This window comes from Cryptosporidium sp. chipmunk genotype I (assembly GCF_004936735.1).
Source record: "Cryptosporidium sp. chipmunk genotype I strain 37763 chromosome Unknown contig_7, whole genome shotgun sequence".
NCBI classification, from domain to species: domain Eukaryota; phylum Apicomplexa; class Conoidasida; order Eucoccidiorida; family Cryptosporidiidae; genus Cryptosporidium; species Cryptosporidium sp. chipmunk genotype I.
Genome location: NW_027125616.1, coordinates 48,481 through 63,966, shown reverse-complemented (window position 1 = coordinate 63,966; position 15,486 = coordinate 48,481). Strand labels below are relative to the sequence as shown.

The 15,486-nt window shown below is 34.3% G+C and overlaps 7 protein-coding genes across 7 annotated transcripts; 4 read left to right on the top strand and 3 right to left on the bottom strand.

Annotated features, from left to right (window-relative positions):
- Positions 1–150: 150 nt before the first annotated feature.
- On the top strand, positions 151–3,411 carry ELE39_003579 (DNA polymerase delta catalytic subunit; the record flags this gene model as incomplete). Its single annotated transcript, XM_067346683.1, has 1 exon — positions 151–3,411. One exon carries the CDS (start codon positions 151–153, stop codon positions 3,409–3,411), a length of 3,261 nt encoding a protein of 1,086 aa, XP_067199996.1.
- A 155-nt stretch (positions 3,412–3,566) lies between these two features.
- Positions 3,567–5,621, bottom strand: ELE39_003578 (proline-tRNA synthetase class II aaRS; the record flags this gene model as incomplete). The annotated part of the gene is made up of 1 exon (XM_067346682.1): positions 3,567–5,621. The coding sequence occupies one exon, from the start codon at positions 5,619–5,621 to the stop codon at positions 3,567–3,569; it is 2,055 nt and encodes a 684-aa protein (XP_067199995.1).
- An 848-nt stretch (positions 5,622–6,469) lies between these two features.
- On the top strand, positions 6,470–8,203 carry ELE39_003577 (glutathione S-transferase; the record flags this gene model as incomplete). The annotated part of the gene is made up of 1 exon (XM_067346681.1): positions 6,470–8,203. One exon carries the CDS (start codon positions 6,470–6,472, stop codon positions 8,201–8,203), a length of 1,734 nt encoding a protein of 577 aa, XP_067199994.1.
- Positions 8,204–8,398: 195 nt separating this feature from the next.
- On the bottom strand, positions 8,399–9,880 carry ELE39_003575 (uncharacterized protein; the record flags this gene model as incomplete). The annotated part of the gene is made up of 1 exon (XM_067346679.1): positions 8,399–9,880. One exon carries the CDS (start codon positions 9,878–9,880, stop codon positions 8,399–8,401), a length of 1,482 nt encoding a protein of 493 aa, XP_067199992.1.
- Positions 9,881–10,740: 860 nt separating this feature from the next.
- On the top strand, positions 10,741–12,405 carry ELE39_003574 (RNA-binding domain; the record flags this gene model as incomplete). Its single annotated transcript, XM_067346678.1, has 1 exon — positions 10,741–12,405. One exon carries the CDS (start codon positions 10,741–10,743, stop codon positions 12,403–12,405), a length of 1,665 nt encoding a protein of 554 aa, XP_067199991.1.
- Positions 12,406–13,016: 611 nt separating this feature from the next.
- Positions 13,017–13,724, top strand: ELE39_003573 (multi-pass transmembrane; the record flags this gene model as incomplete). Its single annotated transcript, XM_067346677.1, has 1 exon — positions 13,017–13,724. One exon carries the CDS (start codon positions 13,017–13,019, stop codon positions 13,722–13,724), a length of 708 nt encoding a protein of 235 aa, XP_067199990.1.
- Positions 13,725–13,795: 71 nt separating this feature from the next.
- On the bottom strand, positions 13,796–15,094 carry ELE39_003572 (26S protease regulatory subunit 7; the record flags this gene model as incomplete). The annotated part of the gene is made up of 1 exon (XM_067346676.1): positions 13,796–15,094. One exon carries the CDS (start codon positions 15,092–15,094, stop codon positions 13,796–13,798), a length of 1,299 nt encoding a protein of 432 aa, XP_067199989.1.
- Between the last annotated feature and the right edge of the window lie 392 nt (positions 15,095–15,486).

The window sequence follows — 15,486 nt, the reverse complement described above, 5'->3', positions numbered from 1 at the left end:
AACATAAATTGACTGTTTTGTACCTTATTCATTTCAATGGGCAATTAATTAGTTTAGTGTGGGGAGGTGGCGCCATCTGCTTGCCTTAAACTGAATGAGTTTCTCTTGTCAAGATAAAAAAGAAAGTAAAGCGAGTATCAAGAAGTAACAATGCTGGAAAAAGAAGAAGAGATCATTTCTACTGTAGGATTTACTCCAGAAAGCACAGAAGTTTCGCGAAAGCTTTTTGAGAATTGTCTAGATAGATGGAGAAGAAGTAAAGTTAGTCTTGACCCACAATATGGGAATATTTCAAAAGATGATAGTTTGGATTTTTGTATATTGGATGCCAGGTTTTCAACTGGGAGGTTTCCTTCACAGAATCCATCATCTGAATTTTATGAAAAGTATAATTCAAGCTCTTATGGTGTATTTTCTAATAAAACAAGTCAGGATAACATTGAGACACCAATAATACAATTATTTGGGTCAACTCAAAGCGGAATAACAGTTTTAATACATATTCACGGCTTCTTTCCGTATCTCTACTGTGAGGTGCCTAAAAGCACACCTCCTAATCCAGAAAAGATCAAAGGTCAAATAGAAAGCGGCCTAAGTTCAACAGCAGAAGGGAAGAATAAAGTCCTTAGTATCCAAGTTGTGAAAAAAGAATCAATAATGCATTACAAAGGTAAATCAGAAATAGAAGATTCCAAATTCTACAAGATCACTCTACAACTCCCAAACTTAGTCCCCACTTGCAGATCTATGATAGAAAATGGAAACCTGGATTGTATTCCTCAGGCCTACGAAGCCAATATCCCTTTTATTCTAAGATATTTAATTGATGGAGATTTGAGTACCGGATCATGGGTATCTATTCCGAGACAAAAATCATATATTAGACTTGGAGGACAAGAATTTGAATATAAGGATGCAGGTTTTGTAAGTTCAAGCCCTTATCAGAAAATTAGCTCATGCCAAATAGAAATTGATCTTTTTTATAACGATTTGGTAGTGCTTGGGAGCTCAGGAAAATGGGCATCACTACCACCCGTTAGAATCCTTTCTTTTGATATTGAGTGTATTACAGAATCTGGGGTAGGATTTCCAGAACCACATAAAGATTCTGTTATCCAAATATCTTCAGTAGTAACACTTTTAGATAGCCCAGAATCCATTTGTAATGTAATATTCACGCTTAAAGAGTGTGCATCAGTGGCTGAAGCTTTTGTATTTTGGTTTGAGTCTGAAAAAGATATGTTGTTAGCATGGAAGGATTTTCTGGTGGCGGTGGATCCCGATGTTATGACAGGTTACAATTGCATCAATTTTGATATGTATTACCTTTTAGAAAGAGCCAAGTTATTTCAGTTGAATGATTTCTTCTTTTTTACAAGACTAGTTAATACCAAAGTAACGAGTAAAGATACCAGATTTTCATCCAGGGCTTTTGGAACCCACGAGAGTAAACTGATTAATACTGAAGGAAGGATTCTTTGGGATATTTTGGAGACGATTCGTAGAGAACACAAATTAAAGAGCTATTCTTTGAATTATGTTTCCACAACCTTTTTAAAAGAACAAAAAGAAGATGTCCATTACTCCATGATAAGAGGTCTGCAAGATGGAAATCCTGAGACAAGAAAAAGAATTGCAATATATTGTCTAAAAGATTCCCTACTTCCATTAAGACTTATGAAACATTTAAAATTGTTCCCAAATATTATAGAAATGGCGAGAGTAACTGGTACCACAATAGATATTTTGCTTAGTAGAGGCCAACAGATTAAAGTTACAAGCCAAATTTTGAGGAAATGTAAGTCTACAAACTTTCTTATGCCAACAGTAAAGAATCAGTCTGATGGGGAGAACCAATTTGAAGGAGCAACAGTATTAGAGCCTTTAAAGGGATTTTATAAGGACCCAATTTCTACTTTGGATTTTGCTTCCTTGTATCCTTCAATTATGATTGCTCACAATATTTGCTATTCTACATTAATTCCTCCAAGTTATGTTAAGAATGTACCAGAAGAGTTAAGAAAGACCTCTCCAACCGGTCATTCTTTTGTCTTATCTTCAGTCAGAAAGGGTATTCTTCCATTAATTGTTGAAGAACTTATAGCTGCAAGAAAGAAAGCCAAAAAGGAAATGGCAGAGACGACTGATCCAACATTAATCTCTATTTTGGATGGCAGACAACTTGCTTTAAAGACTTCAGCAAATAGCGTTTATGGATACACTGGTGCAGTGGCGGGAGGTCAACTTCCATGCTTAGAGCTTTCAACAAGTATTACTTCATATGGTAGAGCAATGATTGATATTACTAAGAATGAAGTTGAGAAGATTTACAGAAAAGAAAATGGTTATTCTGCCGATGCCAAAGTAGTTTATGGCGATACAGATTCTGTGATGATCCAGTTCGGAGTCTCAGATATCGAAGAGGCGATGAAGCTTGGTCTAGAAGCTGCAACTTCAATCAGTAAACTCTTTATACCACCAATTAAATTGGAATTTGAAAAGGTATATTGTCCATTTCTATTGATGAATAAAAAAAGATATGCTGGAGTGCTTTTCAAGAACCCACAATTCCATGAGAGAATTGATTGTAAGGGAATTGAGACAGTTAGAAGAGATAATTGTCTTCTTGTACAAAAAGTGGTTGACACTGTCTTAAAAAAGATTCTAGTCGATAAAGATGTTGAAGCGGCCAAACAGTATACCAAAAATGTAATTTCAGACCTACTTAAGAATAAAATAGACTTGTCTCTTTTAGTAGTTAGCAAGAGTCTTGGCAAAGATGATTATACTGCAAAGCTCGCTCATGTTGAGTTAGCAAAAAGGCTCAAATTGAGAGACCCAGGGTCTGCGCCTAACATTGGTGACAGAGTCTCTTATGTGGTAATTAAAGGTGCTAAGGGCCAACCTCAGTATGACCGTGCCGAAGATCCATTATATGTGCTCGAAAAGAACCTTGCAATTGATACACAACATTATGTAGATACGTTAAAGTCTTCGGTAATTCGAGTTTTTGAAGGAGTAATGAAAGATCCTGAGAAGCTCTTTTCTGGAAGCCATACAAGATCTGTAACTGTATTAAGTGTTACAGGAGGTGCTTTGGCAGGATTTGTAAAGAAGGGCCTTCAGTGCATGAACTGTAAGACAATAATTAAAGAAGGAACACTTTGTAAAGACTGCTCTAAACAAGATAATATGGAATGCTCGGTACTTATTAATAAACTTCATGAGTTCAGAGAAAAAGAAATAGAATATAATTCACTCTGGACTCAGTGCCAAAGGTGCCAAGGAAGTGCTTTCCAAGACATTATTTGCACTTCAAGAGACTGTCCCATCTTTTACAGGAGAACCAAAGTTAGAAAAGATGTGAATGCTATTGGAGAGCAAATTAAAAGGCTTGATCTGAATTGGTAGAATGTTTTTATCTGATAAGTTAAACTTAGCACTTTATTAGTTATAATACATAATATATTTGAAAATCAAGAGTGATCAATAGCTGTAATATTTGAAATGGTTTTGTTTTTATTCCTAAACTTTCAGTTACGATCTTGAACGATTAAGTGAAAAGATTAGTAACTTCTTCCAAATAGTGTAAATCTCTTTGCAAGCTTATCACAGAAGAAGCACTTAGTTTTTCCCTCTTCTAATTTATATGTTTGATCCTTAGGAATACACAAGGACTTCATTGCACCAGTCATGGCCTGATTATCTTCATTTTCTAAACTAAGCCTTGCAGTTTCCTCTTTAATTTCCTCCTCACATGAAACTTCCTCGCACCAAGGAGCTAAAACCATCTTCCTTTGGTTCAGCGTATCCATAACTTTGTCAAATGTATCAACCTTTACAATGGATTCCTGTTGTTTTTGCTTAGCTTTTGAAAACAGTCTACTTTGGAATTCATCCAACAACTTTGGTATCTTTGACTCTAATTCGGAAATTGGAATATCCATTTTCTCCATATTATCTCTAACAACAACACGAACACTCCTCTTTTCAATATCGCGTGGTCCAACTTCAAATCTCAAACATACACCTTTAACTTCCCAATGGTTATATTTCCAGCCAGGAGTATAGTTAGATCTATCATCAATCTTTACTCTAATTCCAGCCTTCTTCAAAACACTCTCTACTTCATTACAGATTTTTTTCTGCTCCTCAGTGATAACAGTTTTGAAAATGATAGGAATAATAATAACTTGTACAGGAGCAACCTTAGGTGGCAAGACTAAACCTTTATTATCTCCATGAGTCATAATCATAACACCAATAGCTCTTGTGGTCAAACCCCAAGAAGTCTGATGTGCATATTCTTTGTTGCCTTTTTCATCTTCGAATTCGACATCAAACATTTTACTAAAGTTCTGGCCAAGTAAATGCGAAGTTGCAGCCTGAACAGCACGACCAATTTCTGGAATGAAGCCTTCAATTGATTTGGTTATATCACCACCAGGGAATTTTTCGCACTCAGATTTGGTACCTTTAACTACAGGAGTTGCTAGAATGTCTTCATAAATAGATGCATATTCATCTAAAATAATATCAACCATTTCCATAGCCTCTTTCCTAGTGGAATGAGCTGTATGACCTTCTTGCCATAAGAATTCGCGTGTTCTAATGAACGGAGTTGGATGCTTGAATTCCCATCTTACAATGGAAGTCCATTGATTGATTTTAAGTGGCAAGTCCCTATGTGATCTAATCCATTTCGCAAAGTATGGATAGATAATTGTTTCAGAGGTTGGACGGATAGCTATTGGCTCAACCAAATCTGATTTTCCTGATTTGGTTACCCACGCAACTTCAGGAGAAAACCCTTCAATATGATCCTTTTCGGTTTCTAATTTTTTCTGCGTTACAAAAATTGGGAAATAGGCATTTTGTACATCTTGCTCTTTGATTTTCTGGTCGAAAACGCTTTGAATAGTTTCCCAAATAAAGTAACTCCATGGACGTAATATGTAACACCCAGAGATATCATAGTATTCAATCATTTCAGACTTTATTATAACTTGGGAATACCAGTCTGCAAAAGAAGCTATTTTGTCTGCTGTAATTCCGAGCAAATTTTCGTTCTCCTTGGATTCTTCTGGCTTCTCTTCGCCGAAATTATCCACGGAAAACCAGTTAACTTTCTTTCCACATGATTCAACAAATTTTACAATATCATTAATATGGATTGAAAAGCTTTCAGTATTAATCAAGGGATGCACAAATATCTTCTTATTTTTAAGACTTTCATCAAAATAAACTTGTATTCCTCCTGATTTTTCAAATATTAAAGATAAAGGAGTCAGGCATCCCCTCTTTACCTTGAGTATTTCAGTCATAACATCTTCATCAGCTAATCTAAGCTTATTTCCACTCACACCAAAGATTTGCCCGAGATTCTTCATTTTTGTGTCGGTTTCATGATGAGCCAAAACAAAAAATAAGCCTTCGTTACCCTTTGATTTTATTAATAGATTTTTTGCAAAGTCAATACTGTGCTTTTCTGCCTGCTCTTTAAGTTTTTCCCCCATAGATTCCATATTTGGGGTAACATCATGATCGAATTTCAAATAGTCAATAGAAAGCTTGCTCAATCTTTCTAGTACCTCATAGTATAGTTTCTCATCAACTGACATTTTTATCTTAAGTTCTATTAAGTTTTAGTTGTTTATTAATTTTTGCAGTATTTGCGATAAATTTAATTTAATCCCAACTTGGCTTTATTTTTTTTAGTATTATTAATTTCAGGTCCAATTCCAATTTGACTATTAACATTTGGACATTTCAATAATAAGCAGCTTTCCCGCATTTTTTTCGATAATCATTTACGAGGTATACCTTATGAATTATATTTAAAAAAAAACCTTATAAAAATTTTTTACTTAAATTGAAAATTATTAAAAATAAGTAATAGATAACAATTATATTAACTTTCAGGTTTTTTAACCAAAGCTTTTTTTTTAAATAAATAATCTGTCCACATGAACTTGCACCGTCATTGCATGTATGTCAGTTGCATACGTGTAAATGTGGGTAAATTAATTTTTCTATACCGGCGATTAGTAATGGAGATTATTTAAAGTTTTAAGAGAAATCGTCCAGTTGAAAAATTATTTTTTTTTTTTTGATTAAAATTTAACAAGTTGAATTAAATAAATAAATAAAAAAAATAAAGGAAAAAAGTTGATATTGGTGTGGAAATTTGAGGAAGATAATAGTTTTATATAGCAAATTCTAAATATTATAGGCAAGTTTTTATCCAGAACAAGGAGGGGTGCAATCAAAATAATATATAATTTTTTGAATTGATTAATTAAAGATCTCATTACAATCCACACTAAACGCGCTCAAACAGAAATTAACATTAAAGTAATAATTATAGGGGATGTGATACCCATGTACTTGTATAGATTTCGGATTTTTTGAGTTCAAAAAACTATAAAACACTGGTTAGAATCGTTAAAAATTATTACAAGGGGAGAAAATGAACAATACAATAAATTCCTGGACTTCAGGGCTGGCAAACTTTTTGAATATCGGAAGAAACCAGAGGGAAAATATGACAGGAGAAACAAACATGCCTAGTCAGGGCAATGATACTCAGTATTGGGCTGGACAGGGCGGCGGAAACAGGTTTATTTCATATCAAAATTTACATGGAGTTTCTCCGAAAGATATTTATCAAAGAGGAAATAACTTTGTAAATCCAATGGATTATTCCCATTTTTCTCCAAGTATCCCAAACTTTACAACTGCAGCATACACTTCAATTTCTGGAATGAAGCAGATTGTTTCTATTACTGATATTGGCAGCGTTGTTGCTCATTATTACGACCTCGGAAAGTATGTAGGACTTGGTGGAGCAATTCGATTTTTTATGCTCTGCAAGCAAATTAAGCACTCATTTATTAATATTTCATTGAATGATGAGAACATTAATATTGGTGTTTATTCTTCCTCAGTTGATCAAGATTCTGGATTTTCTTACCCATTAATCATACATAACAACAAATTTCACCTATTTGGTACCGTTCCTACTTTGAGATATATTGCCAAAAAGATTGGTGAGTATGGAATTGATGCATACAGGGACTACGCTTTGGACATATTTTCAGAAACTCTTTCTGAGTGGAGAAATGAGCTACTTCTTGCAATACTTGAGAAGATTTCAGAAAGTAAAATTTTCCAAGATACAAAAGAGGAAGTTACCGAAACAGATTTGAACAGTTCTAGAGTGACAAACTTCAATAGAAATATTAACAAAATCATTGAGGACACAAAAAAGAATTCTGGAGCTGCAGTTACCGATGATAACTACTACAAAAATTATCTGAAATCTAGAAGAAAATTTTTTAAATCTGTTGAATCTATTTTGGTCGATTTTTCAGCAAATCCATTTATTCCATTAAAGGGGGAGGCTATTGCTCTTGATTCCACTACAAAAGAAGTCAAAGAAGTTTCAAGGCAATTTTGTAATTGTCCAAGCTATTCAGAACTTTTCTTGTTTAGCATTATTTATGATGATTCCATTTTGATCAAGGAAAATTCCAAGTTCTTAAATGAGAATGACGTTTCTACGGAAAAATTACTCAAAGAATTCCCAAAATTGCATGATCTTTTTCAGGCTATTATGGCTTATCCTTTGATTACACAATGGTATAAGGAAATGGAGCAATCTGCAGAAGCTGAAGAGCCTACTGAACATACAAGCAATAAGGCTACTAATACTAATGAGAAAGTACAAACTGAATCGAGCGGAGTAAGGCCAAAAACTCCAAAAAAGACACAAGATATTGAATCTAGTGTATATAATACCTCTGGTATCGCTATACCCATACATAATGAGCCACATACCACCAATACAGTCACATATAGGCTCGCTCCTCCTAAGTCTCAGGTAATCTTTCCAAATAATTCTAGCAATCATCAAAGAGTTGAAATGCCTAACATTTGCCACCAAACTTGCTCAGCGAATCCAAGCATTAATGCCAATACATTTAATGCCATTAGAATTAGCAATTATGAGGCCAATTTTAGACCGAGCAATCCTCAACCCAGCGTTAATGTTAGGATTGCAAACTTTTCTCAAGTTAATAATTTACCTCACCAAATGGGCCAGGGACAACAAATTTCCACAGCGAGACAGTTTAATAACTATTCTTCTGACCCGAGACAAAATAGTCAGTACCAACCTTTTGCTCCCTCAACATTTAGGTAAGGTTAAAGTATGATTTTCATAATGTATCAAGAAAGTACTATAGTACTTGAAATTCTTTCTCTTTTTATATTGACTAAATAATATTCGTGATTATGTTATCTAATTTATTGCTACTGTAGTACCCAATAAATATTTGGAATATGAATGGTTTAATGGACGATTTGTGCTAATTATAAAGGGTGGGGATGAAAAAAACTAAGAATCACTACTGTTTTCTTCCGAGCAATCTGTAGTTTCTGACTTTGAGTCAGAGTTCGATAAAGGTTTTTCGAGATCAAGGCTAGATTGACTGCTTTCCAAACTTTTGGAAGCATTTTGAGCAATGATTTCTTCTCTCATTTCAATTGCAATGAAAGCTTTTGGGTCGCAGAGATAGGAAATTACTATTGAAGCCATAGGAGAGTCTTTAAAGGCTTTTTTGTAAATTTTACCTTCAAATTCTCCTGGACAAATCATATCAAAAATTTCATCACTTATATGTTCAAAAAGAGGTAGAGCTTCAATTGAGTAGATTTGTTCGATGCTTGTAACCATATTCTTCCAGAAACAACTAATCACTGATTGATCAATATATCCTGTATCATTAAGATCTAGAATATTCCAAAACCAATTGATTGATTGTGGGGATTCTCTGAATTCCAAGGAAAACAATACTTTAAAAACTGTCTTAATGTCTAGAGCAGTTCTTGTTTGCCCATTAGAATCAGTTATAAACTTACAGTTTTCCGAATGGACCTCAAAAATTCTATAAATTACAAATTTGGGAATAATGTATTCAAAATCCATTAGTAATTGTTGAAGCGTTTCTGGTAGAAATAGCTTATACTCAAAGTTCCCAATTGATAGATTCAGGTTTTCACTGTCTTCAGTAGTTAAACAACCGTTTTGTTCTGTTACAATTGATTGGGTTCTGTACTCAAACCATTCAAATAGTTGAAAAATTAGCTGAGGATTAAATGGGTTTTCAGATTCTGGGGAATCAATAAGCCGTAATTCTAAGAACTTTGCAAATTGGTCGGAAGAAATTAGATCTTGAATTCTTATTATACTATTCTTTGACCCAGAAAAAAAAATTATCCTCTCTATCACATAATTAGCATAGAAGTTTTCAAAATTGGGATGATTCATAGAAATTTGTTTTACTAGACCTAGTTTTGTCTCAGAATTTTCTCTAATAGAGTTTTTTATCCAATATAAAAAGTCGTAGTATGTGATAACTTCTTCCATGGGATTAATATATCCCAGTTCTGATCTGATTTGGAAAGTATAAAGTATTTTCAAACATGTGTTAATGAATTTCGTTGGAGAAACAAACCCATAACAATCTTTGAACATTTTTGCATACATTGATGGGGTTAGGAATTGTCTAAAAATCTCAGGACAATGATCTCTGCATCTTCTAAACTCTTTATATCTAACAACAATTCCGTCTGATTTTGACCTTACTCTTCTTTCGAATAGCACGAGGCAGATAATGGGAAAGCTTCTATTAAGCTCCTCAAAGAAGGTCAAAGTTCTCCCTGTTTTATAGTCTGTATATAGGAGTTGATTTTTTAAAGAAACCTGGGTGGCAGTTTTTCTAAGCAAATTGAATAATTTCCCTTTTCCATTTCTTTCTATGTAATTCTTTCTAGAAAGGTCATCCATTCGCTCCAAGAAGGTAGTTACATGATTCATATTTGCTCCATTAAAGTTACTAATGAGCCAATTTTTATTTTGATTGTTTTTTTGTTCGACTTCTACTCTCCTGAATATAACATGTAAACAAGCAAATAATTAAGAGGGCAAAATTTTACTGTGTGGCCCCTCATCCACTCAAAAATAATAAAATTTAGGCGTTACGAGAATCGAACCTGCATGATCATAAAATATTCAAGAAAATGTTCGAATTAAATGCGATTTTTCTTCCAGTTAATACCGGTAATACATGCAAATAGTAAAAGTATTTTTGTTAAAGTAATTGCCATCATACCGGTGTTTGCATGCAGTAACAATTACGTAATTATGTGGAAAAAAACAAATTTTTGAAATTTCCAAAAATATTTATGTTTGTATTTTAAATGAGGATGAAAGAAGAAAAAAATTGTAAAGTAAAACAAAAAAAGAGAAAAAAATACAAATGAGGAAATAATGAAATGAAATAAAACTACTGGATTAGCAGAAGTGGATAATTTTTTGGAAATATAATTTTTGCGATGGGCAAAAAGCCAATAATTTAACTACTTGGAGTATGTATTTTAATAGTTATCTAATACTAATGAGCATTTGGCGGTAGAACAAAAAATGTCAATGTGTTTTCAGTAATAAGTTAAATTATATATGAACTATTTTTTAATGAAAAAGTTGAATTAATTGATACAATTTGGTATTTTTTGGGAAATAAATAGATTCAAAGGGTAGAATTGACTTTGAAAATTAATATCCGAAAGTTTTCAACTCTAGGTCAAGGAAAAGTAACAAGGAAAATAACAAAGTTTTAGTACCTATACTAGATGCTACTGATATCACTTCAAAGGAGAAGCTAGAAGAAAAAATAAATGTCATACCAGAATCCAAATAAGAAGGATGAAACAACAAAAACACGTTATCATGGATTAGGGCTGTCAAACCAGGGAAGAGGGGTAATAAAGAGTCAATCAATAGCTTTTCAGAATTCAAAATGGTCAAATATAAGTTCAAAGTCAAAAGAGATGGGAGTCGACTTAAATGCGGTCCCGGGAATGACAACAGTGTATGTTGGGAGGATTCCGGCGCAGGTCACAAATACGCACATTCGAAAGTTGCTAAGTGAATGTGGTACGATTTTAAGATGGAGCCGTCAGGAGGATCCAACAACAAAGAAGCTATCTTCTTTTGGTTTATGTGAGTTTGATTCTCCAGAAGGTGTGATAAATGCAGTTAATGTTTTGAATGGAGTAAAGATTTCAGGGGGGCAGTTGTTGGTAAAGTACCAGCATGGGATTGATAAAGAAATGGCAAAGTGGCAAAGTAACCGAATTAATGAAATGCTTAAGCGCAGAGGAGGAGATTGCACAATTGAAACAATACTGAACGAGCTTTCAGCTTCAGATTCAAAACTGAGAATATCAATTCAGCGTTTGTTGGCGGGGATGACATTTGAATTGAGTTCAGAACAAAAACAAATTTCTACAGAGCCTTGTAATAAAAGTTCAAATAATGATGATTTAGAAACGGTAAGTAAGAGAGCTTCATATTCTAATTTTTATGAGTCAGGGCCCAGTTCACAGATACATAAGGGCGGAGTGTTTATTGAGTTTCCACAGAACCCAAAAGAGAAATCAAGAATCAAGAGATTTGAGGAAGATAATAGAGAGTTTGAGAGAAAGCTACAAGAGTTAGATGACGAACTTTATGAAATTGTCAAGCTGTTTCCAGAAAAGATGGACATTTCTAATGATTTAACATTAAGGTATTTGCTTGATACCTTACAGGAATCCTATCATAACTTTAAGTTCATTTCATCCTCGAATAAGAAAACTTTTGATATTATTTCTGAGATTATTCAGTCTGATAAAAAATTGATTGAGTCTAACCTTTTGGATCATTCTAATTCTAATTTAAATCCTGACTTAGAGATTTCTGGTCGTGAAGGCTACGTCACCTCAAGGAATGGGACTGATTCTGTTGTATTCAGTGACAACAAACCTCAAAAATTTTTTGATAATCTTCAAAGTCCTAGTAGATTCAGTGAAAAAGAAATAAATCTCCCAGATACTAAAACCCAAAAAAATACTATTACCAATGATAGTATTTTAGGCAAGATTTCTATTAATTTACCCCAGTTTAAGAAAAATCAATTTGAAAACCCTATTGAAAGTCTTGAAAATATCAATAGTACTGATGGAAGTACCAATCATTCAACGCTCTCTTCTTCTCTTAATCTGATGAAGGATTTTAATCATTTGGTTGACAACAAGGAAGAGGTATTTTCTGCAGAAAACTGGAAAAATATATTAAAATCCATTCAATTTGAGAATTACAAAGAATATGTTGAACTTGAGATGAAACGTATTATTGGTGAATCTGATCAAAATGCTTTGGATACTATTACTAATTTTATCGTTGAAAAGTTTTCTTCAAAGAATTTGGTTCAGGAAACCATTAATATTCTGATTCAAATTTTCGATACTGAGGCAGAATCATTTTTACGTGGACTATTTCTCAAAATTCTGGATGGTTAATCATGAACAAAGCCCATTTCCCCTTTCTATCTTTTGATACTTTTCAGAGACTATTACAAGAACTACAATTATTCAAATACTTTCATTTTTTAAACATGAGGCAAATCCTATATATTAATGCTTGGAATATACTCAAATGCAATTCTATTTCACAACTAATAATTAAATGCTAGATCTAAATGTCTACTAATCAAAATAATTCGAAATCTAAGATTCTAGGCCCATATTTCTAAATAATCTTAGATAGGCCAAGTATTTTGCATTTATTCACTACAGAGACTTCTCAGACAACTTAATAGAGCCAAACATCCCATATCTGAGAGTTGGTATTTACTATTAATATCATTTTATTATACATCACCAATGCTATGGAACATATAAAACAGAATATTCATTCATAATGCCAATTCCACTAACACCAAATAATTAGATTTCATTTAAGAAACCCATTTCACACGTTCACTTTTTACTTTTTCCACAGCCACACAAAAATTATTGCTATTTATTTGATTGGTTGTGTGATATTAACTATAATAGAAAAAGCCCGCCAGAATGTCGGTGAATTAGTGCATCCCTATGGCTATGTTGAGTAAGAAAAGGAGTGATTCAAGATGGCAAAAAAAAAGACAAAATTTGACTTAAATGTAGCAGCACTATCAGCTAGTGTTGGATCTATGGTACTTTTAATGATGAGTATATTTTTATCTTCGTGGCTTTATAATGCAGCAGGCAAGGGGTTTTATCCCTACCCACGCTATTGGGGACTCTTAACAGTAATAGGTAGGAGGACACAATCACATAATGAAGTTTGGGAAATTGCATGTATGACAGCAGCAAAGCTTGCACTTGGTTTGACTTGTACATCACCATTATGCATTTGGTATTCACACAAGTGTGATGCATACAGAATCGTGAAGAATATCTCATATGCAACAGCTATAGTTCTAGCAATAACATGCGGAATGTTAACAGGAGCAATGATTTGTTCACTAAGAAGTAACATTTCAAGTTTGAGGTTATCCACAGCCTTCAGTTTCGCTGCATTTTTGATATGTTCATTAACAATATGTCTATATGTATTCTTGATGAACGAGGCATTTGGCATAATAAACAGTGTTGGATATTATCCAGTTCCTCAGCCAAGTATCTCCTTCGCTATAGCTTTGGGAGGAATATTTCTATTGCTGGTAGCTTTTATTGCATATGCTCAGAGATATAGAAAGTTAAGAGCCGAAAAAGACTTTGAGGAGGATACTTGGTATGAATACCAGAATCTCAAGAATGAGTATTATGGGTACAATTCAATGAATATTTACTAGAAGAAGGTTATATTGTTATATTTAAGTTTTTCTTATGTTCTCCTTTTGATATTTACTTATCACACTTGTCTTTAGTTGTAAACCATATACTTTGCTGTAGCAGAGAACTTCTTATAACCTTTAACAACTTTGTTAATAGCGTCCAAAAGATCCTTTTCGCTGATGCTTTTCCTTCTTGCTCTGATCGCAAACATCCCAGCTTCAGTACAGACTGATCTTATATCAGCTCCTGTACAGTTTGGACAAAGCCTGGAAAGGAGCTCAAATCTAATATCCCTTTCCATGCTCATTACTTTGGCGTGAATTCTGAAGATCTGAGTCCTGCCCTCCAGGTCTGGAAGCCCGAATTCAACCTTTCTATCCAATCTTCCAGGTCTTAGGAGAGCAGGATCTAGAGTATCTGGCCTATTAGTTGCCATAAGGACCTTTATATTACCTCTGGCATCAAATCCATCTAGCTGATTAACAATTTCAAGCATAGTTCTCTGAACCTCGTGATCTCCATGGGCACTTTCATCTCCTCTTGCTCCTCCTATTGCGTCTACTTCATCTATAAATAATATACAAGCCTTCTTACTCCTTGCTAATTTAAAGAGTTCTCTGACCATTCTTGCTCCTTCTCCGACATATTTTTGCACTAGTTCAGAGCCAATAACACATATGAAGCATGCATCAGTTCTGTTTGCTACAGCTCTTGCTGTTAGAGTCTTTCCAGTACCAGGAGGACCGTACAATAATACTCCCTTTGGCGGGTCAATGCCCAGTTGTACAAATCTCTCGGGATGTAATAGAGGCATCTCTACAACTTCCCTTAGACGTTCCAACTGCTCCTTTGCTCCTCCTATGTCATTATAGGTAACGTCAGGCTTATCTTCCACAGTCATCATTGCAACTGAAGGGTCTATTTTTGGTGGTAAAGGTATCTGGATCTTATACTTAGTTCGATCTACACCTACTCTCATCCCTTCCTCTATATCAGTCGGAGCAACTTTATCTCCTAATCCAACTACGTACTTGGCCATTTGTTTAATGTTAATCATATACTTTGCCTCCTCTGTGCCAGCATCTATAATCTTTGTGCATCTTGCAACTTGTAGAGGCTGCTCCATTTGCATATTTTGTCTATCAGCTGCCAAATCCCATTGAGATGGGGGAGCCAAACCAGTATCTGACTCTCTTATACTATTCAGTTTTGAAATAGCTGACATTAAATCTTTGACCTCAGTCTCCACTTGCTTAATTTTTGACACATACGGTCCCATTCCATACTTTCTCATTATATCTATATCAACCTGATCAAGAGGACGAGACTGATCTTCCTCACCCTTCCCTCCATCTTTCTCTGTCTTAATCTGCGGCTTCACTGCCATTTTTCCTTATTTCCCCTTTTATTTCTTCCTTTCACTCTTTTTCTGGGATTCAAACCTCTTATTGCATTATTTATTTTTTTTTCCTCTTTAACTCTTCTTCCCCTTTTACCGCCCTCCTCTCCTCTATATCCCTCTTTCAATTTTTTACCAATTTAACTTTTGTGGGATAGAGAAAAATTAATTACTATGCGGGTGCCGGTAGTTTGCCGCCAACCCCCACCCACTTTTTAGATTATGTGTGGGGATTGGTTAGTTTGGATAGGCGGGCCCTTTGGAAAAAATGGCACGGTGGTAGAAGCAATAAACAATAGGAAGTCTAACGGGGAAGGTAGGAAGATGGGAAAAGAATGGATTTTTTCTCTCTTAATTTTTGAACTGGGGTTGCTTTTTTT